The sequence below is a fragment of the Candida metapsilosis genome (genome assembly GCF_017655625.1).
Source record: "Candida metapsilosis strain BP57 chromosome Unknown scaffold1, whole genome shotgun sequence".
In the NCBI taxonomy this organism is placed as follows: Eukaryota; Fungi; Ascomycota; class Pichiomycetes; order Serinales; family Debaryomycetaceae; genus Lodderomyces; species Lodderomyces metapsilosis.
In genome coordinates, this window is record NW_027138159.1 from 40,915 (window position 1) to 62,176 (window position 21,262).

A 21,262-nucleotide genomic window follows, 5' to 3' on the forward strand; every position below is an offset into this window, starting at 1 on the left:
TCCTTGTAATCAGTTGAAGTTTTACTTTATCACTAATTATATAACATGGAACCGACGCCCGCGAACGTATGGTGGAACATCCAAGTGCTTGCAAATAGGCTCAAAATTTATCCACAACTATACGACACGACAACTTTAATGTGATGCACAAAATTTGTTCACACTCAAAGTGTCGTATCATCCATTTAAGCTTAGGACCTTCCAGCTGAAACTATCATATAATATAGTCTATGCCAAATCTGTTGTAAAAAGGTAAAGCTGTAATATGATAGTTTCCTCTGTATAAAAGGCCCGGCTGTTGTTTTATAATGGAAGTTCTTTTGAATAAGAAGAGATCGTATGAAATTTCTGACTAGTGTGAAGTTTGTTGAACAATTTGATTCTTTTTATATGCTAATACAAGGTATACAAAGTTTTGTATAGAACAATGCTTCTATTAAATTTATTCCCAATTAGGAAAATTAATGTAGACGCGTCTCTTAGTAGAAAAAATAAAAAAAAATAAAAATTAAAATCATCAAAAATCAAATTTGACAATCAAAACTAAGTAACTTTCTTTTCGTTCTAGTCCTTTGACCCTTACACCACTGTGTCTACCCAAAAATGTCTAATTTTGTTTCATCACCTGGTGCTATACCATCAGATACTGCTCAATTTTTAAACTCACAAGTATCCTCATCATATGGAAGAGATGTATCGACTCCTGCTCCCAATACCACAACTGGTCCCATTATGTTTTCAGAAAATGGTTCAACAGCATTAGGTCTGCAACTGCAGCTGCAACTGCAACTGCAACCACTAACAACTTCTCAACAAAGACCAATTGTTGCCGGTAGAAGAAGACAAAATGCTGCTCCTAAAGTTGTTGATGTTACTGGTGAAAAAGTTCGTGAAAGTTTTGAAAATTTTATTGAAGAGTTTGTTGATCCTGAACAATTGGATAATGGATGGGATGGAAAGATCTACTTGGCTCAAATTGAATCAATGAAGACTTTTGAATATAGTACATTGTACATTAACTATCAAGATTTAATGACAAGAGAAAATGGGGTATTAGCTACTGCAATTTCGGAACAATACTATAGATTCTACCCTTTTTTATTAAATGGATTGAAACGACTTTTGAAAAAATATGCTCCTCAGTTACTTCACACAAATTTATTAGGACAAGTTGAAAATGATGAACCAGAGAGTGAAAATAGTTTATCAACTACTAGTGCCGCTTCTAATGAGAGAGTGTTTCAACTTTCATTTTTCAATTTGCCAACAGTACAAAGAATAAGGGATGTTCGTTCCAACAAGATTGGATCGTTGATGACCATATCAGGAACTGTCACTAGAACTTCTGAAGTTAGACCTGAGTTGTACATGGGAAGTTTCACTTGTGACATGTGCTCAGCATTGATTGAAGGTGTTGAGCAAATATTCAAATACACGGAGCCAACTTCTTGTCCTTCTTGTGAAAACCAATCCTACTTTACATTGAATGTGTCAAAGTCATTGTTTATTGACTGGCAAAGAGTTAGAATTCAAGAAAATGCCAACGAAATCCCAACTGGTTCAATGCCAAGAACATTGGATGTGATTTTGAGAGGTGAAACTGTGGAAAGGGCAAAGCCAGGAGACAAATGTAAATTCACTGGATGCGAAATTGTTATCCCTGATGTATCACAACTAGGTTTACCCGGAGTGAAACCACAATCAATTAAAGAAAATAAAGGAAGCTCGGAGTTGAATTCCGGTGTTTCAGGATTAAAGACTCTTGGTGTTAGAGATTTGACCTATAAGTTGGCATTCAATGCATGTCACGTATGCTCAATAATCAATAAAGTTGGTAACGAAAGGGATGAGGATAACGACAATTCAGATGCTTATTTACTTTCATTACCACAATCTGAAGTTGATGAATTGAAAGAAATGGTTAAAGATGAGTATATTTATGATAAATTGGTACAGTCAGTTGCTCCAGCTGTGTTTGGTCACGATACAATTAAAAAGGGTATTTTATTACAATTACTTTCCGGTGTTCACAAACAGACAGTTGATGGAATTAACTTGAGAGGGGATATCAATATTTGCATTGTTGGTGATCCCTCAACTTCCAAATCCCAGTTTTTAAAATATGTTTGTGGTTTCAGTCCTCGTGCTGTTTATACTTCTGGTAAGGCTTCTTCCGCAGCTGGTTTAACTGCTGCAGTGGTTAGAGATGAGGAAAGTGGTGAATACACTATCGAAGCGGGTGCATTGATGTTGGCAGATAACGGAATCTGTGCTATTGATGAGTTTGACAAGATGGACATTGTTGATCAAGTGGCAATTCATGAAGCTATGGAACAACAAACTATTTCCATTGCTAAAGCAGGTATTCATGCAACCTTGAATGCTCGTACATCAATTTTGGCAGCTGCAAATCCTATTGGTGGTAGATATAATAGGAAAATTGGCCTTCGATCAAACTTGAACATGACAGCTCCTATTATGTCAAGATTCGATTTGTTTTTCGTCATTTTGGACGATTGTAATGAGCGTGTTGATACGCAATTGGCATCGCATATAGTTGATTTGCATATGCTTAGAGATGAAGCTATTGACCCACCATATTCAGCTGAACAATTATCAAGGTACATCAAGTACGCCAAAACCTTCAACCCCAAGATGACCAAACAAGCTAGAGATTTCCTTGTTACCAGGTATAAGGAATTGCGTGACGACGATGCACAAGGATTGGGTAGGTCGTCGTACAGAATCACCGTTCGTCAATTGGAGTCTATGATTCGATTGAGTGAAGCTATTGCTAGGGCCAACTGTACCGAAGAGATTACTCCTAACTTTGTTGCTGAAGCTTATGATTTATTGAAACAATCAATCATCAGAGTCGAAGTGGATGATATTGAAATGGAAGCTGACGATGAGCCACAAGAAGGGCAAGAAAATGCCATGGATGAGGAAGACAGTGGAGCTGCAGCTACTACTGCTACTGCTTCCACAGCTGAACCAACCACGATATCATACGATAAATACGTTTCAGTGATGAATCTACTTGTCAAGAAAATTTCCGATGATGATAAATCTGGAGGTGAAGGCTTAACTGCTAATGAGTTGGTTGAATGGTATTTGTTACAAAAGGAAGATGATTTATCTAGTGAAGCTGAGTATCTACAAGAGAGGAAGATTGCTTTCAAGGTTTTGAAGAGATTAGTCAAGGATCGTATCTTGATGAGCGTTTCCAACAATGACAATGAGGGTGAAGGTGAAGGGGCAGAAGCTGGAACGGTATCGGAGTCAACAAAGACTGTTTACATTATTCATCCAAATTGTGCTATTCTTGATTTCTTTGAAAGAGATGAAAGAGAAAGTGAACAGTCTACATGAGTCCAATCTTTTATAAATTCCCACTTTCTGCCTTTTTTTAATATGTGTATTAATAAATTCTGTTTTTCCAATTTCATGTCTTTTGTTTCTTTGCTTGTGGGCCCAAATGTACTCTAAACTTCGTCTGATGTAGATCAACATCTTTAGAAGATCCATTTCCATTACCTGAACCATTTCTGCCATTTCTATCCCCAGCTATGTCTTTTTGAGACCGCCATTCAGTAGGTTGTGTCTGTGATGCACAATCAAAACAATGCTCAACAAAAGCCTTGGCATTAGGAAACATACGTTGACACGATCGACACCATCCTGGTTCATCAACAGGCCTAATCAAGGAGCTATCAGATCCATCAGCTCCCAATGAGTTTTTTTCACCAATAGGTAATCGCTTATCACGTACATAATGAACCAATCTCAAATGTCGTTTTAAAACATCGAGCCGATTGAAAGCACCGCCGTTCTTATGGCATGTAGGATCATTTGACCAATAGGGGCAATGATACTGTGGAGCCATGTGTGATTTGGCATGGCGTGTTAGGTCTGATTGTCGAGCAAACGACCATTCACAGGATTCAAAAGTACATTTAAATGGCTTTGGTTGATCCTTGGAGGCGGTGGAGCTTGTGGAGGTCAAACTTTTGTTGTTTGTGTAGTTGCGTGAACTCTGCAGCTGGAACTGCTGTTGATGAAGTTTATCATGAGCTTCTTGAGCCCCTTCTCTTGATTGTTCATGCTTACCTTCCTGTGTACCCTTTTTTGTATAGTTTTCTCCTTCATCGTGACCTATTCCGATGTCCGTTGTTGTCGAGGAAATGTTTCCAAAGTCACCCGATTCTAATCGAGATAAAGCACTAGCTGCAATATTAGTCTCTACGATATCATTGGTTGTACTATTTGACAGCTGCTGTTCTCTAAATGCTGGTTCATAAGGTAAAAAAGTCGTAAATGGTTGGTAATCACTTCGGTAGACAGACTGAAGACTAGCTAGAGGCGGTAACTTGCGTGAACTAGTATTTGGAGTCGTAGAAGTTGCAACTTCCGAGGATGTAGTTGAAGGTTTCTTGTTGGATGTTTTTTGAACTTCAGCTTGTTCTGATTTTGGATTTGGTGCGGAGTCGTTGGGTTTCTGGTAAGGCTGTGGGTTATTATCATCACCAGTAATTTCCTGTTTGATCTCTGTCATGATACAACTTAATAAAATGTTAACCGATTTGATGGTCTTGTTGAGCCGCTTATGTTGAGGATTAGAAATTTGGCACAAGAGAAGAAACAAGAAAAAAAAAAAAAAAAATTTAAAGTTTGAGTTTCCACACGACCCAGACCCACCCAATGTCGCAACTTAAACGTTTACGACATTCCAACCAGTTACAGTAGCAATCTTAAAATCTCCAAATCAGATTTTTGAAATCTTTGAAATAACATAAAGAGTAAGAGGTGTATAGACTCCTCTGGTTGCATATACTTCTCTGAAGCTACTGATGGCGCTATGGTTAGTACAATTTCTTTCTAGTCAAAGTGTTAGAATTCTTTAGTGTACTGGTGTGTACTTGTATACCTTGATTCCTTTTTTAGTAAGAAAGTACTAATATCCTGCATGTAAACACCACTCCAGACTTTCCCATTTTAAATTCTAAATGCAACATTTCAACACGTATAAAGAAAGGAGAGCGTCACTGATTATTCTTTTCACCACTCTGTACTAAGAATACTTCCAATTCCAATACAGTTACTTAATTGACAATCTTACAATGTCCAAAGTATGTAACCTTTGTCTTCAATTGGCTTTTCCCAAACTCGGTTATACTAACACACTCTCCCTTATAGAATATCGAGATTTTGAAATTTGCTGACGAAGATGGTAACTATAAAAGAAAACCATCGGTTTTCCGTGACTGGATTAGCAGCAAGCCAGGAAGTCGGTTCCCACCCGAGGCAGGCAGATATCACTTGTATGTTTCCTTTGCTTGCCCATGGGCTCACCGTACGTTAATCACCAGAAGATTGAAGGGGTTGGTTTCCATAATTGGCTTATCTGTTGTTCACTGGCACATGGATGACAAAGGATGGAGGTTCCCAACAAAGGAGGAATTGGCATCATTGCCTCAGAAGGATGACATCTCTTTGGGAACTCCCGACCATTTGTATGGGTTTGAGCGGTTGAGAGAGTTGTACTTTAAAGCTGATCCAAATTACAATGGAAGATTCACAGTTCCTGTTTTGTGGGACAAGAAGGAGCAAACAATTGTGAACAATGAATCTGCGGAGATCATTAGAATGCTCAACTTTGATTTCAACTCCATTTTGCCCACTGAATATGCTGATTTAAACTTGGTTCCTAAAGAGTTGGAGTCTCAAATTGACGAGTTGAACAGTTGGGTGTACGATAACATTAACAACGGTGTATACAAAACAGGTTTTGCATCCAAGCAAGAAGTGTATGAAAAGGAATGTCGTAATGTCTTTACTCACTTGGACAAAGTTGAGACATTGTTGAAGCAAAACAAGGAACAAGATCGTAAAAATGAGTTCTTATTGGGTAACAGATTAACAGAAGCTGATATTAGATTATTTACAACCATTATTCGTTTCGACCCAGTTTATGTGCAACATTTCAAGTGCAACATTGGCATGATTAGGAGTCATTACCCAAATATCCACAATTGGGTTAGATTGTTGTATTGGAAGATTCCAGGATTTCAAGAAACTACAAATTTCGAGCATATCAAGTTCCACTACACTAAATCACATGTCAAGATTAATCCTTATGGAATTACTCCATTAGGTCCTGTGCCAAACATTTTACCTATTGATCAATAAGCTTTTATATTTATCTAGTCTCAAGTTGAATTAACTTTGTAAAGATCTAAAGAGTTTTATTGAGTAGCTTTTCTTGCAGCCAGTATCTTTTGGAGTGAGTTTGTGTAACTCGAAGGTGAGAGAGAGATGCAAATCCATGCTATCATAAATCATTATATAATTATAGCCCTACATCCTCTATATTCACAGAAAATAGGAGCTCTTTTGTGAATGACCCGACATTGGCGTTATAATAGACTCGTGCATCATAATGTTTGTGTGTTTACTAATCACACTGCGCAAGTTGTTTCTCTTTATTGGCTTGGATAAAAATCCATTCATTCCGCAACTCAAACATTCCTTTATATTGCTCTCATCAGCGAAAGCCGTGAGGGCAATTATCGGATTAGTGAAATGTAAGTCTTGTCTAATCTTAGTAGCAGCGGTGATACCATCCATTATTGGCATTTGAATATCCATAAATACCAAATCAAATTGTTGTGTTTGTTGCTCTTCGGCGAATATCATGGATTGCTCGACTAACCCCACTGCATCAGCCCCGTTGGCTGCCATGACCAAATTAGTAAATCCTTCAAGTTTCAACATCCTCTTGATCACCTCCTGATTCACCTGGTTATCCTCAGCAACAAGAATCCTGATATTGGATAGATGACTGTGCAAGCTCTGTGGAGTGGCAATTATTGACTCTGATGGTGTAGAAGATGAGCTATGAGTTCCACTGTTTACATCTGATTGTGCTGTGCCGGTTGACCCCTTTGCAAAAGCAATACTGGATGGTGGCAACTTCAATGTTGAAGGTTTACGACGATGCGTCAATGCCATTTCATGTAGCTCGTCATCTGAGCTGACGTTATCAAATGCAACTCTTCTATTAATTTTCGATCTTGGATTAAACTCGTCGTCGCAAAATGTTTCAAGATCTTCTGGTGGGACAAGGATCTCCCCTGTTTGAGGTAATGGAATGATCAATGTGAATGTTGAACCTTTGCCTATTGCTGATTTTACTGAAAGCGTGCCTCTCATCATTGAAGCCAATTGTCGACATATACTCAACCCTAACCCAGTACCACCATAACTTCTACTCAATGTCTGATCTCCTTGCACAAATGGTTCAAACACCTTTTCTTGCAAAGCAGGGTCTATACCAGATCCAGTATCACGAACTTGAATTTGTACAACCCATATCTTTGGGGGATGAATATTTTTGATCTTGTACGACTTGTGTCCATCTGTCATGTCTTTTTTATTCAATGTGTGGTATGTTTTGAAGTCTTTGGCCTCTGGCATGATGTACTCAGATTTGACTTCAGACATTTCATCAAGTGATGTCCTTGGTGATGGCAATTTCTTAGCGGTAAATTGCTGTTCAAATAGCACATTTTCGTATTGAGTTGTTGAAAGGGTGACAATACTCAGTGAATCGTCAAAATCGTTACTACTTCTGGAAGCGGTTGGTTTGGTTACCATAAGAGGTTTATCTTTACCATCTTCAAATGTGGAATCGGTATTGTAGTTGGACCGTCGAGGTCTTCTGCTATCCTTTGTCAAATAAACTTCTTTAAAATCTGCAGCGGCGGATCTATCGTAATCGTACTCCCCTAGCAACTTGAACAACACATCAACCGATCCATCGACGGGGGTGAACTTTAATGCATTGGAGACAAGATTCATAATAATTTGAATAATCCTATTCGAATCACCATAAAGAATCATCCTTCTGAAAAGACACGGTTTAACCACGATCTTAAAATTGACTCGCTGATCAACAGCAAGTTTATTAAAAATTGAATTAATCTGGTAGACAATCTCAAGAATTTGAAAATTCGACTTTTCCAACTTCGATCTATTAAGTGTATTCTTTGAATATGTCAACAATTCTGTTAATATGTGTAGTAACAACTCACCCGAACGATATATCAACTTTAAGGACTCGTGAATCCTTTCTGGGTCATCTTCTTCCACTGCAATCGATGTCATCCCGAGTATACCATTTAAAGGAGTTCTCAATTCATGTGAAATATTAGCAATAAATACTGTCTTTGCCTCATTTGCAGCCTCGGCTTGAATCTTTGACGCTTCCAACTCCCGCGTCCGTAGCTTCACCCTCTCTTCCAAAAGATTATACTGTTTGTCTAGCTCTTCAGTCATTATATTAAAAGCCTCAGAAAGCTCGGTAAGCTCATCCTTGAAAAATTTCTTTGAAGTTTTTATACGTTCTGGTAGTTGAATGCCCGTGGAGTACCCCATAGTATTTGTTGAAGTCGCAGTTGATGTTACACTGTTACTCCTTGAATCTTGAGCTACTTTCTCATTAAGTATCCTCTCCTTTCGGTATTTGGAAATGTACTCCGCTGAATTTTGCAACTGGGTAATTGGACGTATAAACCACACGGCCAATGGGAATGTAATCAAACACATAAACACGGCAATGCCAAAAACAACACCAATGATGATCTTCTTTAGCTTATTTACTGGTCCATTGAATACGGACTTTTGCTGGATGACGATGATTGACCACAAGAGATTATTCAGCATAATTTGCATATACCCAATGGCAACATTATTACCAGAGTAGGATTTCACACTTGTAGACGTGCCTGAGGGTGACCGTATTGCCGTTCTTATAGAGCTTGAAGAATTTATGTTGTACACCTCGCCGGGTCTTAGTAAAGAATTTGGTACAGGAAACACCAACAGGAACCCGACTGCAGCTTGGGATCTCTCACTCGAGTTTAATGTAGCAACAAAGTCGGTTAAAGGACCATAAAGGGGTTTAACAGCGATGACGTTGTAGTCCTCGCTTGTTGAGTCTAGCGAATCTTGAATTGCCTGTGCGCTTGCGATTATTGACAAATATCCAGAAACATAAGGCTTGTCAATAATTATGGACGAGTTGGTGTAAACGGGTAAGGTAACACCCATAAAGTATGGGCTGTATATATCTGTTGAATCATTAGCCAAGGGCCCAGTAAAGTAAAAATCTGATCCATTTGAATTTAGTAGAGCTGGTGGGATGGTCCCGTTCTGTGATAGGGGAAACAAATTCTCTGCCGCATGTTGAGAAACCCTTGTTGCGTTGTTGAATGAGCTGGCCAGTACCTGTAAGTCCAAGTTGTATAATCGAGCAGCAGCAAAAGTTTCCGTAGATGACATGAATTGATCCAAAGTGATTTGAGCACTGGAGAAAACTGCATTGGAATTATTCCCTGCTCTGTATTGCGACAATGGTGTGGTGATGGCATCAATCGAGGAAAGAGTCCCCACTTGATACGCGATGAATGCCAACGCTTGTTCCACTTGTGTTGATTTTAATTGTGATATCACATATAGCCTTTCAGATCTCAGTTGGGTCAAGTTCTTGCTGAAATAAAGACCGGTAACAATGCCTAGAATCAAAAGGGAAAATAGTGAAGCGAAACAGACTAGCACAATAAGCTGCGGTCGTATCCCTATTTTAAGTCTCCTCATCAAGATATGTGTAGGCTATCGCTGTGGCTTTCGGAGTTTGATAAGCATACAAGTTGTGACGTGGTACTTTAAGTGCGGTACACCGTTTTTGAAGCAGTCCAATATTGTTTATACCCGGACCGTTATGTGTAATGGTCTAAATTTGTCCTTCAATCTTTCAAGGCTCTATTGTTTCGTAAATTTAGACAAAAAAAAAAGAAAACGAAAAATACGTGAAGACTTATGTGTCTAGTCCATATATATATACCAAGAAGTACACGAACAGCAAGCTCAATTCACAAGTGTCGTTATTATCTTGATGGACTCAGAAAAATAATGGTAACGTATTTATAATATTGTGCTCGTTGACTATTTTAACCGCCAAGAAACTGTCATCCAAGCGCCAAATGTAGAACTTTGTGGTGTCCATTGGCTCAATTGCAGAGACAAATGAGAAAGAATAAGAGAAACATTCCATTTAGAAATACATATTAGCTGTCTACTCTCCAAGTACTCGCGTCTACGTAAACCATCTAAACCTTAACATTCAACTTCAATCCCACCAACCAAACTCGTACAAGAATCCAGAAAATCAACCCAGCTACGGACAAACAACCTACAAAGATCATGAAATTGTCGTAATCATGAGCTTTTCCATGTTTGATTATAGCGGCAGCAATTGGAATACCGAAAAGATTAGCTAATGATAGGTAGAAATTTAAGATTCCATATTTCTTGCCCAACTCGTTGGCTTTAGATATCTGTGATAAGCAAACAGGAAGAAGACTAAGTATCGAACCCGAAAACAACCCTCCTAAAACACTAAATGCATAGAGGATCTTGTGATTGCTTCCAAAGGGTAACAACAACACCAAAATTGTCAAGCAATAACCCACCAACATAATCACATTTATGTTGATTCTGCCGAAGTAATCACTAGCTAAGCCAGGTAAGAATCTTCCTAGTGTCCCGACTCCATTCCAGATTGTAATCAACACCAACGAATCTGACTCACTCATGCCATGAGCTATTGCATAACTTGCAAAATATGTCACCAACAAAATAAGACTAAGCTCGGTACAAAAACCACCACATATTATTAAAAGAAATCTGGCATCTTTCACTTTACAGAATTCCATGAATTTACCTGGCAACTCATTCCAGTCGAATGAACTCGACTTCTTCTCCTTCGTGAACCTCTCTTTTACCAAAACAATTGAGCAAATCATGCACCCCAAGCAGGTAATTGCTAAGATTCGAAGAGCCCATACGTATCCCACCAGAGTGTATAGTTTTCTCAACATAAGCGGAAACACTAATCCACCAATACTTCCCCCTGCTGTTGCAAGCCCTGTGCTGACACCAACACCCAACTTCGTACTCATACCTTCAAACTTCTCCAACTTGTCATCGTCATCTAATATATTTGAGTTACTCGAATTCTTTATCTTGGGGCTAAACCAGTGGCCAATGACTGAGACTAGTGGAGCCATTCCAAATCCATTACCAACACCCAAGCTAATGAAGCTTAGAATGAAGTGCCATATTTGCACACTGCTTGCTGCTCCCATTAATCCAGCAAAGATAAACACTGTCAGATAAACAAGAAGCCATAATGTTCCATTAGAATCAAACAATGGGCCAGACACCAATGCCCCAGCGTACGCCAAAGCCAAATAGATCGAGAATATCCATGACACTGTACTCGCAGAGTATCCCCGAAACTGATGTACCGAGACATATGATTGCACTGCTCCGATAGAATTTATCAATCCTAAATTGACAATAAGTCCGAGAAATGACCCAACCAAAATTGCATAGGGTTGGAGATTTTTGAACTTGCGGAAGGTATTGGTATCACTTGCTGAGGTTGATGAGGAGGAGGAACTGTTGTCCGACAAGCGTTGGAACTCAATCTCCGAAGCTGGATCTTGAGGATCCAAACTGTGGGGTAGCTCGCCAACAGGAGTAGCAGAATTTTCTCCAAATTTGGAGGTATTTAAATTTCTCGAGTGTACATGGACATCATTCAACTCTATTTCCTCGGTGAATGACATAGGAGTGATTGAAGAAGGACTGCTAACAGTGGACAACTAGATGGGCATTCGGTGACTAATTTTTTTCTGCTTGATTGAGAGTCGGAATTACACTTCCGAGATGATAAGTAAAAGATATTAACTACTAACGGCAATAATTTTGAATGCACTCTCTCTTATCAGCAGGAGAAACTACCAACCCACAGCTTCATCTTCTTCCTCGCAAACAGTCATACTTCCCCTGCAGGAAGTTTAATGCCGTTTGAATTTGCGCTGCGCATTTCCCATAGCAAAGGGCTGAAAAAAAATGAGAGCAACTGTCACAAGAGATTCAAATACCAGCCATTGCCAATGTCAAGGGACCAACATGAAAGAAACAATTTGCTCACGAATGACGCTTCTAACCATGGAAGTCGCGAAAACCAGCATCGTGACCCCTCTGACTCTGAAGATGACGACATCATTTACATCAAGCAACAAATGAAACAAAACTCCTCGAAGCCGTTCTATTCCCGTCCTAACGTATATGCAATAATCTTTTTGATAGGGTTGCTCACGCTTAGTTCGTCTAGTGCAGAAGGAACACGTCAATCTCTCATCTACGCCAAAGCTCAGGAATCAGCAAAGAGCAAAGATAATGTCCCTTTTATTGTTGCTCGATTCAATCAATACTTCTTGGTTGGAACTACAGCAACAGCGTTGATTCCAATCGCAAAGTTTGGAGAGGTGTCCAACGTTTACGGACGGAAGTTTTATTTTGTAATGGTGATAATCACTATAACTATTTCACGAATGCTTCAATACTACCTATTCGGAAGCTACAAGGGACTCCAATTTGGAAAGCTACTCCTTGCAAATTACGTCTCATGTATATTTGGAGGTGTAAACATCATCGGTGCCTTAACTGAGCTGTATGTTTCAGATTTCACTTTACCTGAGAGAAGAATCTATCAGTTTGGGTTGGCCACGTCAGCAACATTTATTGGCCAGCTGTTTGGACCTTTGATTGGAACATTTGTTAGAAAATGGTCAGGAGGTCAATCAACAGAAGGGATAGGTGAAGCTGACTTTACAGTGTTGAAATTCGAACTAGTGATTTTGCTTGTACTACTGGTTTACGTTGTTACATTGTTCCCGGAGTCAAGAAATGAGTTGGCGATGGAAAGATCAGAGGAGCAACTAGTTGAGCGAGAACTTGATGAAGAAGGGATCTCAATTGCGTCCTCGGAATTAACCGAGCTTGATACTAACCGCATAGTGTTGTATCAAATATTCAAGTGCTTTGACATAATACTGCCGATGAAGATTTTGACATACCCTAAGGAAGTTGCAAAGGTAAATCAAACACACCGTCTACTCCAATTGCGGTTTGCTGTTGTATCATTAGTGTTGGTGTATGCCTTGTACCAGACTTTAATATTCTCTTTGAACCAGGTTGTTATCGAATATGGGCAATACCAGTTTCACTGGCAATCAAATGACATATCGTACTTGTTGTCCCTAATATCCATTTCCAGGGCGATCTCCCTAGTGTTTGTTTTGCCATTACTTGAAAGGTCTATATTGAAGGGAGCCTTTTCTTTGAAATCATTAAATCGTCTGTTTGACATGGTAGAATACATTCTTATGCTATTATCATTTGGTGTTGCCATTCTCGTATTTGTAGCCTTTTATTATGTCAACAGTAAAGGGTTCTACATTGCCGCTGGCTGCTTTTCAATTGACGCTTTGATAGGTCCTGTCTTTGACTCAACTATAATCAAGTTTTTCCCAAATGCTAGCGCAGGGCAGGTTTACGGTGCAATTACGTTGCTAGTATCGTTGATGAACTTGGCTTCACCAATAGTCATCACTTGGTTCTATGAATTCGGATTGAATATTGGTCATGCAAATCTTGTATACTTGTTTTATGCGTTTTGGATGGGGATTTTCTTGTCAGTTGTCTACTTGTGTACACGAGTCTTGCATTTGAGCAGAAACACAACCGATAAGGAGCTCAAGAGAATTGAAGGAGACTAAATTAACGTCTAAGAGTATTAGAATTAAATAAACGAACTAAAAAATCAAGCGTCATCGTCTGTTGTAACGGCATCTGAAAAATTCACCGACGTTGTTCTTCTCACAACCCTTTCCTCCTCGGTACTACTTTTCAACCCAGAAACCACTTTATTGATAAGCATAACTACAACAAACATAGCCATAAAAATACCGTAAAGAAGAAAGATAAAACTGTCCCAGTTGCTCTTCAATGACCATTTGTAAATATCCATAACCGCAAGTGGACCAATAACCATTAGAATATTCAGAAGCAATGCCTGCGCAGAGTAAAATTCACCAACCTTACTGGTGGGAAAATACTTCAACACTGCGGCCATCAACACAGGGACTGTCCATGATGCAGACGACCATAATGATAACGATGCGTAGACATCTGTTTTCGTCCTGGCAAAGTACATGAGTGCAAATACACCAATGTCCACAATCAAAGCCATAACAATCAAGATCAAGTCAATCATGTCCAAGCGTGATTTCAAAACCTTAAACTTACACCATCCATTAAGAACTGTAGTTTGGAAGAATGGAAGTAGCAAAAGTAGACTAAAAACCCTTGAAACCGAGAAAAGGGAAAGCAAGTACGAAATGTCTGCTGCCTCAAAGTCGAATTTGAAAACCACCCAATTAACGAGAACCTGACTAAATCCAATCATCAACACCTGGTCCAAAACAATGACTAAAGTTAGGGAGATCACCATAAACCTTGTTCTCCCACTGCCATGGAGAAATGCTTTCAATGGAGAAAACGCAGCGCCAATCTTCTTGATTAGTCCACTTTGGCTTGTTTCGGTTGAGGCTCTAGTTATTACCGAATTAGTCCTTGATCTCGCCAACGCTTTTGGTGTCCTGGTTTCGCTAAAAATAAACACAACAAAAATGCAAAGCGCAATCTCAATGATCAATTCAAGTTTTAGAATGAAAAACTCGCTCTTCAACACCTTTGAACTCTGCGTTATAGCAGACATATGAAGTTGCTTCCCAGGAGTGGTATCGTATGATGTCTTTGCCCATGATGACAACTGAGTTCCTATTATGGGCCCCAAGAATTGACCTGCATTGGTAAACGCTGCCACTCTAGCTAATGCATTGGCTCTTTGTGACGGTTTCAGATTCAAATCAACTACGCAAGTGCTGACAATAGTTCCAATCATCATGACACCACCTCCTGCCGCTGAGAGTACCAGGGAAGCTACCAACCAGCCAAGCTTGAACGTTTGGAAGTGGTAAAAGTAAAACACCAAACAGTTGGAGACTGTGAATGATAAAACACCAGCAACTAGAAATGGTTTCCTTCCATATATATCTGACAATCCAAATTTTGATATCGCGATAAAAGACAAAAGTGTGCTTCCAAATAAACTGTATTGATCAAATGTAGACAAAATGATTTGCGTATCCACGGGAGAGCAAACGCCTTTCGAGTCCAATGAAGAGTTGCAGGCCAACTTTAATAAAACAATTCTTCGAGTCCCTTCAGCCATTGACAGAGCCAACATGATTCCAATAACAATAAAGCATAATTGAAACATTGATGGTCTCGTTAGCCAGCATGTCTCTTTATGGTATTCTATGTGTTCACGTATCCATGTAAGCTCCTCGTCTTCCTCGTCTGACTTATCGTCACTGTCAACAGCTCCATGGTTAGTGTACTCCTCAACAGCTTCGGACTCTAAAAACGGGTTCAATTCGCTGGCAGCAGCTGTGGATTCCATGATGGACTTAGTTAGGACTTTGGTGACTGCCTGCAAATGTGGCGCCAAAAGTGTCTAAATTTTCATCTCTGATAAGCGTACGGCTCTGAAAAACTGCAAAAGAAAAAAAAAGCAAACAATGACGAAAACGGAAATAAATCCGTAACTAAAGAATCCGACGGAGTTAATGAACACATCAGTTAAAAAGAGCAAAATAGCTCTAGTATGCAGCTCCCTGGTGTAGTTAGTAGATGTACTTCGTTATCTATGACTTTTCGTTGGCGGCTGGTTGTTTCTAACTGCTATTACTTACTTGGTTCAGTTTCGAGCAAACTTATTGAACCACAAACTTTCTCACTTTCAGACCAAAGCTGCAATGCTAATCATAAACTACAGATCGTACAACAAATGCATCTTTTGTCACTCATTTAGCAAGCTTGACACTGTGCTGCCTATACATGAAGTTTCTCAAATTAGGTAGCGCCAGATCTCGCTCTCTTTATTTTGTGGCAGTTTGTGATAATTCTTAGATGATAGGGTCTTTCTCCAACACAACATCACATTCCAGATGCCACCTCCCACCTCACCATCTGACTCTCCATCAAGTAATCAACCATCCGATGCAAGCAGATCACAACGGCGGTTTCGCAATGCGTCACGAGATTCGTTTCCTACTTTGAACTCGTTGAATATTATATCCGATCTGATGTTGAGAGATGACACTACAAGGGAGCAGACAAGCGATGAAACTTTGTTTAGAGCTCGTATTCTCCGCCACTTTAGCGACATAAACAGGCTTCAAAATCATTTCAATAGACTAGTTAATCGAGATGGCAGCAGCGATACAAGTTTAGAATTGAACAATATCCCTTCACAATTGAGAAACCTCTCCAGGGAGTTGTCACACTCAAGGCGCAGAGAGGCGTACTTTGTTGAGTCTAGTGGCGAAGAAGATGACGAGGATGATCAAAGTTTCCACTATGAAGACGATGCAAATACAGGATTGGAATACTACTCCAATGATGATAATATCGAAGATGAATCGAGCGATAATGACGTAGAAGCTTTGGGACTGCTTATGGAAGAAGCGGATGCAGCTATTGAACCAAATCAACGACTTTTGTTAAGAACTGCTAGAAGTCCCCAAGTGCCCCAGGGAATACCGCTAAGGCGGCAAAATGCAATACGTATAAGAAGTATGCTAAATGAGGAAAACAATCAAGAAGAAGATAAAAGAGGTGGTGACTCAACTTCATGCGAGCTGCTCGAAAAGGAAGCGAAACTGTTGCAAAAGGAAATTCATTCAATTTTAAAGACTATTGAGAAAACAAGAAAAGAGTCCTTCTTGTTTCCCACTAACCTTCACAAACCATTTAGTGTTCGCTACTTTGCTAGCTTGAAGAACCACATGCAGGGGTGCCTGCTTGATGGGAAATGTGGTGACCAAAAGATGGACGAGTTTTTGTGGAAGCGGGTGAACAAAATGCTATTTCTTGAGAAGATTTTACCTCCACCACCACCACCAAGTACTAAAAAGAGAGCTATAAGCGAGAAAGGACCCATCAAGTACAAGCGTCAGAAACTTAGCCACAGAGTTGAGAACAATTCAAACGATTTCAGCATACCTCCTGGATACCCTTATCTCAGTATTGATAAACACAAATTGCTAGATGGCCTAAGTTCGAGTTGTTTTCAATCAGGATCTCACTACGAAGCGAGTCTTGATTGCTGTTCAGAACCCAATTTCTGCGACATCAAGTTTACCAATGTCGGCTCCAACGTGGAAGGAGTTTTCTGCTTGGAACCAGAAGGAAACAATCTAGAATCCTTGCTCCTTAAATTGCAGAATTTTGCAAAGTTCTTTTGTGGAATGTCTAATGATGCATATCAGCTCCCTGATAATGAAATTCTCATCAGAAAGTTGAACGTTTTGGACAGGCTCTCTGTCGATGACAAAGTTCATTTTAACAAGTTAAATGTCTGCTCAAAACTTGTCCCGTTTAGTGGAAGAGTGGTAGATTTTAAAACCAATGATTTGAGGTTCTTGGTTCTGGAAAAACCGCATTCTGCGAGATTCAAATCCAATAAGGTAAAAGTACAACTATCAGAGTGGATGAAGATAAACCCATTTATCCAATTTAGACAGACCTTCTTTCACAACTTCCTTCAACATTTAGATCAGGATTTAAAACACTTTCCAGAGATTAAATCTAGGAAATCGAGGAAATCAGAGGCACTACATTTAACGAAGGTATTCAAGTCTAGTATCCCGGAAATCACAAAATATTTTTCACCAGTTTCAGATAAAAACGGCAAGAGAAGACTGAGAGGAAGTAATGATATTTTCATAGAGGACTGGGAAAGGAATGTGGCATTGAAGTTGGTAGATATAATCACCAAGGAAGATTGTGATACATTGATCAATTTGCAGCTCAACTATACGCTATTCACATTAGAGGTTGACATATCAAAGTACTTGGACACTTTCATCAACACAATCCTAGACCACGGCGAAGGTGAATACATTGATAGCTATAGGAAAGTCTACAATAATATTCTAAAGGATGAAACAGAAGACATAAAAGCTATCCTTCTTTGCTCAATCAATAAGAAAACCGGAAAATTAGAAATACACAATACATTTCCTCATTTACGACGTGGGAGACATATAGCTAGATGGCACTGCAGTGGCATTGTTCTAACCACGAACCCATTGATGAATTCAACTGGAAACACCATCTACGTTTATGATGACTTCGATTTGTTTGAGAAAGAGCCGGCTCCAGTAAATTCAAAGACATTCAACAAACGGTTTTTCAACAAAGATTGGCCAGAGGATGCTGTTGATAAACTTACGGGATACGTGACTTCAAGCCTTCCTATATTTGATACCCTATAGTTTTACATACTTTTATATACATGTTACCAACCCCATCCAGGCTTTCCATCAAGCTTATCTTGTCTTTTCTTATTAAAAAAATCTTTACGACACTCTTTGTAAGCATCAAAAAAATCTTGACAAACGTACTTGTCATCCTGATTACGGTAAAGACAATCCATAGATGCTTGCCTACTCTCTTCGCATGGATCGTAAAATTTGGAAGCTTCCTTACCTACCCATTTGTATTTGTGTCTGTGGTTCTTGGGATCATCTGGGTAGAATTTAAAATTTTCAACGCCTCCTTCTGTGAAGTTCACTTTGGGCTTGGTTTGCTCATCGGTTACCTTTTTCTCAGTTTTGTGGTTGTCTTGTGGGGTGGAGGTGCTGTCCATGATCAATTAGTCCCTTAGCTACCAAAACGCAATCAGCGAAATTTTTTGGAGAAAAAAAAAAAAAAAAAAATCTTAAGGAAAAAAGAGGATCCGTTGGTGCTGGAAATTCTTTCATCTACTAAATCATTATGGTTTTAGCCGACTTGGGAGAAAGGCTTAGGGGAGCCCTCTCATCCGTAGAGAAGGGTTCCGATGATGAAATTCAACAAATGATTAAAGATATTTGCTCCGCGTTGTTAGAATCTGACATAAACGTTAAACTTGTCGCCAAATTGAGAGGTAATATACGAGACAAGATTGAGGAACAGAACGTCTTAAAGGAAACCTCGTCTCAGAATAGAAGAAAAAAGTTACAGAAGATTATATACGATGAATTATGTGCATTGGTTGACTCCCATGTTGAACCACCCAAGCCAAAGAAGCTTTCAGCAACAACCAAGACTATCAATGGGAAGAAAGTGAGAGTTTCGAAAGAATCAAGTCATGTTATCATGTTTGTGGGGTTGCAAGGTGCAGGTAAAACAACATCTTGTACGAAGTTGGCTGTTTACTACAAAAAGAGGGGATTCAAAGTCGGATTGGTTTGTGCTGATACCTTTAGAGCCGGTGCTTTTGATCAATTAAAGCAAAACGCCATTAAGGCCAATATACCCTACTATGGATCCTACTTGGAGCCAGATCCAGTCAAAATTGCTGCCGAGGGTGTACAGAAGTTCAAGCAAGAGAAGTTCGATATCATCATTGTGGATACTTCAGGAAGACATAGACAAGAGGAGCAATTATTCACAGAAATGGTACAAATTGGCGAGGCAGTTCATCCTAGTCAGACAATTATGGTGATGGATGGATCCATTGGTCAAGCAGCTGAATCTCAAGCTCGTGCTTTCAAGGAAAGTTCCGATTTCGGTTCGATAATTTTGACAAAAATGGACGGGCATGCAAAAGGTGGAGGTGCTATTTCGGCAGTCGCAGCCACCAAAACACCTATTGTTTTCATTGGTACTGGTGAGCACATAGGAGATTTAGAAGTGTTCAAACCAACAACTTTCATATCAAAGTTGTTGGGTATAGGCGATATTCAATCCCTTATTGAGCATGTACAATCATTAAATTTACACCAGGATGAAGGACACAAACAGACAATTGAAAATATTAAGGAAGGTAAATTCACTTTAAAGGATTTCCAAAACCAAATGAACAATTTCATGAAAATGGGTCCTCTTACGAATATTGCCTCGATGATTCCAGGAATGTCTGGGCTTATGTCGCAAGTGGGTGAAGAGGAGACATCAAACAAAATCAGGAATATGATTTTTATTATGGACTCAATGACAACAAAAGAGTTGGAAAGTGACGGTAGGATATTCATCAAAGAGCCAAGTAGAATCGTGAGGATAGCCAGGGGCTCTGGCTGTAGCGTAGTCGAAGTTGAAATGATTTTGCAGCAGCACCGAATGATGTCATCTATGGCAAAATCAGTATCTGCCTCACAAGGTCAAGGCGGCCATCCTGGTGGTCCATTTGCAGGAAATCCTCAAATGCAAAGAATGATGCAGAATGCGCAATCAAATCCAAACTTCATGCAGCAGGCAATGAGCATGCTAGGTGGTGGAGGTGCTGGTGGTGCTGGTGGTGCTGGTCCGGGCGGTCCAGGTGGTTTGGCTGGTATGATGAATAATCCAGCGATGATGCAACAGGCGCAGCAAATGATGAGAAGTAATCCACAAATGATGCAGCAGGCGCAAGAGATGATGAAAAATCCACAAATGATGCAAAGAATGATGCAACAATTTGGTGGTATGGGTGGAATGTAATTCTACAAGTCTAATATATAATACACGTTCATTCTTTTACGTAACCCTACCTGTAGAAACCTGGTCGAGAAGCGTTCATTCCGTACTCGCTGAGGGCATTACTTAGGTCTTCCATGGTCAACACGACTTTTCCTTGTTGGTTACCAACTGTTGAGTGTGATTGCTGAGATGACTGTTGTTCCGCATTCTCCGCATTTGCGTTAGCATTTCCCGCTAATGTCTGCTGATTAGCATATTGTTGTCCTTGAAGTAGTTGTTTTGCTCTCACTTGCGGATTCGAAGAGTTGTAAACAGCACTAGCATTTCTGATCCTACTGTACTCATAGGCATCCTGTGCTATGTCACTAATGAACTTCTGAGTAGCCAAAGCTATGAGTCTCTTGATCTTCACATCAGATGACTCGAATCCATTCTTGGCCAAATAGTAGTCCGTAACCGCATCTGGTATAATTGGGGCAAATTCGTCATCCATCATATCTAGCACTTCCTTGAGTGTCTTGTCTTTACGCGTGAGATCAGGTAAGTCGGGAATTAGGGATGATGCTGCTGCTGCAGTAGCCGCCGCAGCTGCTGATAGAGATTGTTGCTTTTGCTTTGATCTTTCTTCCTTGGATTGCTTCTGCTGAGATTCAGTGGCGGTGTCGGCAGTATTTGGGACATCAACAACGTTTTCCTCAGCGTCATCAAACACTTCGTCCGCCATCTCAATGTCTTCATGTGTTGGTTCTGTCATTGTTGGCGTTGGATTGATGTGTTG

The 21,262-nt window shown here is 39.7% G+C and overlaps 10 protein-coding genes across 10 annotated transcripts; 5 read left to right on the forward strand and 5 right to left on the reverse strand. All coding sequences in view use genetic code 12, as the record gives it.

The window, feature by feature from the left end:
- Positions 1-603: 603 nt before the first annotated feature.
- MCM6 (MCM DNA helicase complex subunit) lies at positions 604-3,372 on the forward strand (the record flags this gene model as incomplete). Its single annotated transcript, XM_067690251.1, has 1 exon — positions 604-3,372. One exon carries the CDS (start codon positions 604-606, stop codon positions 3,370-3,372), a length of 2,769 nt encoding a protein of 922 aa, XP_067550041.1.
- A 73-nt stretch (positions 3,373-3,445) lies between these two features.
- I9W82_000016 (uncharacterized protein) lies at positions 3,446-4,555 on the reverse strand (the record flags this gene model as incomplete). Its single annotated transcript, XM_067690362.1, has 1 exon — positions 3,446-4,555. One exon carries the CDS (start codon positions 4,553-4,555, stop codon positions 3,446-3,448), a length of 1,110 nt encoding a protein of 369 aa, XP_067550042.1.
- A 565-nt stretch (positions 4,556-5,120) lies between these two features.
- ECM4 (omega-class glutathione transferase) lies at positions 5,121-6,189 on the forward strand (the record flags this gene model as incomplete). Its single annotated transcript, XM_067690473.1, has 2 exons — positions 5,121-5,129; positions 5,197-6,189. The coding sequence occupies 2 exons, from the start codon at positions 5,121-5,123 to the stop codon at positions 6,187-6,189; spliced, it is 1,002 nt and encodes a 333-aa protein (XP_067550043.1).
- A 183-nt stretch (positions 6,190-6,372) lies between these two features.
- I9W82_000018 (SLN1) lies at positions 6,373-11,693 on the reverse strand (the record flags this gene model as incomplete). The annotated part of the gene is made up of 2 exons (XM_067690584.1): positions 6,373-9,575; positions 10,250-11,693. The coding sequence occupies 2 exons, from the start codon at positions 11,691-11,693 to the stop codon at positions 6,373-6,375; spliced, it is 4,647 nt and encodes a 1,548-aa protein (XP_067550044.1).
- Positions 11,694-12,023: 330 nt separating this feature from the next.
- On the forward strand, positions 12,024-13,691 carry I9W82_000019 (uncharacterized protein; the record flags this gene model as incomplete). The annotated part of the gene is made up of 1 exon (XM_067690695.1): positions 12,024-13,691. One exon carries the CDS (start codon positions 12,024-12,026, stop codon positions 13,689-13,691), a length of 1,668 nt encoding a protein of 555 aa, XP_067550045.1.
- A 44-nt stretch (positions 13,692-13,735) lies between these two features.
- Positions 13,736-15,439, reverse strand: I9W82_000020 (uncharacterized protein; the record flags this gene model as incomplete). The annotated part of the gene is made up of 1 exon (XM_067690807.1): positions 13,736-15,439. The coding sequence occupies one exon, from the start codon at positions 15,437-15,439 to the stop codon at positions 13,736-13,738; it is 1,704 nt and encodes a 567-aa protein (XP_067550046.1).
- A 547-nt stretch (positions 15,440-15,986) lies between these two features.
- I9W82_000021 (uncharacterized protein) lies at positions 15,987-18,317 on the forward strand (the record flags this gene model as incomplete). The annotated part of the gene is made up of 1 exon (XM_067690918.1): positions 15,987-18,317. One exon carries the CDS (start codon positions 15,987-15,989, stop codon positions 18,315-18,317), a length of 2,331 nt encoding a protein of 776 aa, XP_067550047.1.
- A 23-nt stretch (positions 18,318-18,340) lies between these two features.
- Positions 18,341-18,691, reverse strand: I9W82_000022 (uncharacterized protein; the record flags this gene model as incomplete). Its single annotated transcript, XM_067691028.1, has 1 exon — positions 18,341-18,691. The coding sequence occupies one exon, from the start codon at positions 18,689-18,691 to the stop codon at positions 18,341-18,343; it is 351 nt and encodes a 116-aa protein (XP_067550048.1).
- A 128-nt stretch (positions 18,692-18,819) lies between these two features.
- On the forward strand, positions 18,820-20,505 carry SRP54 (RNA-binding signal recognition particle subunit; the record flags this gene model as incomplete). Its single annotated transcript, XM_067691139.1, has 1 exon — positions 18,820-20,505. The coding sequence occupies one exon, from the start codon at positions 18,820-18,822 to the stop codon at positions 20,503-20,505; it is 1,686 nt and encodes a 561-aa protein (XP_067550049.1).
- Positions 20,506-20,551: 46 nt separating this feature from the next.
- Positions 20,552-21,238, reverse strand: I9W82_000024 (uncharacterized protein; the record flags this gene model as incomplete). The annotated part of the gene is made up of 1 exon (XM_067691250.1): positions 20,552-21,238. One exon carries the CDS (start codon positions 21,236-21,238, stop codon positions 20,552-20,554), a length of 687 nt encoding a protein of 228 aa, XP_067550050.1.
- Positions 21,239-21,262: the final 24 nt, after the last annotated feature.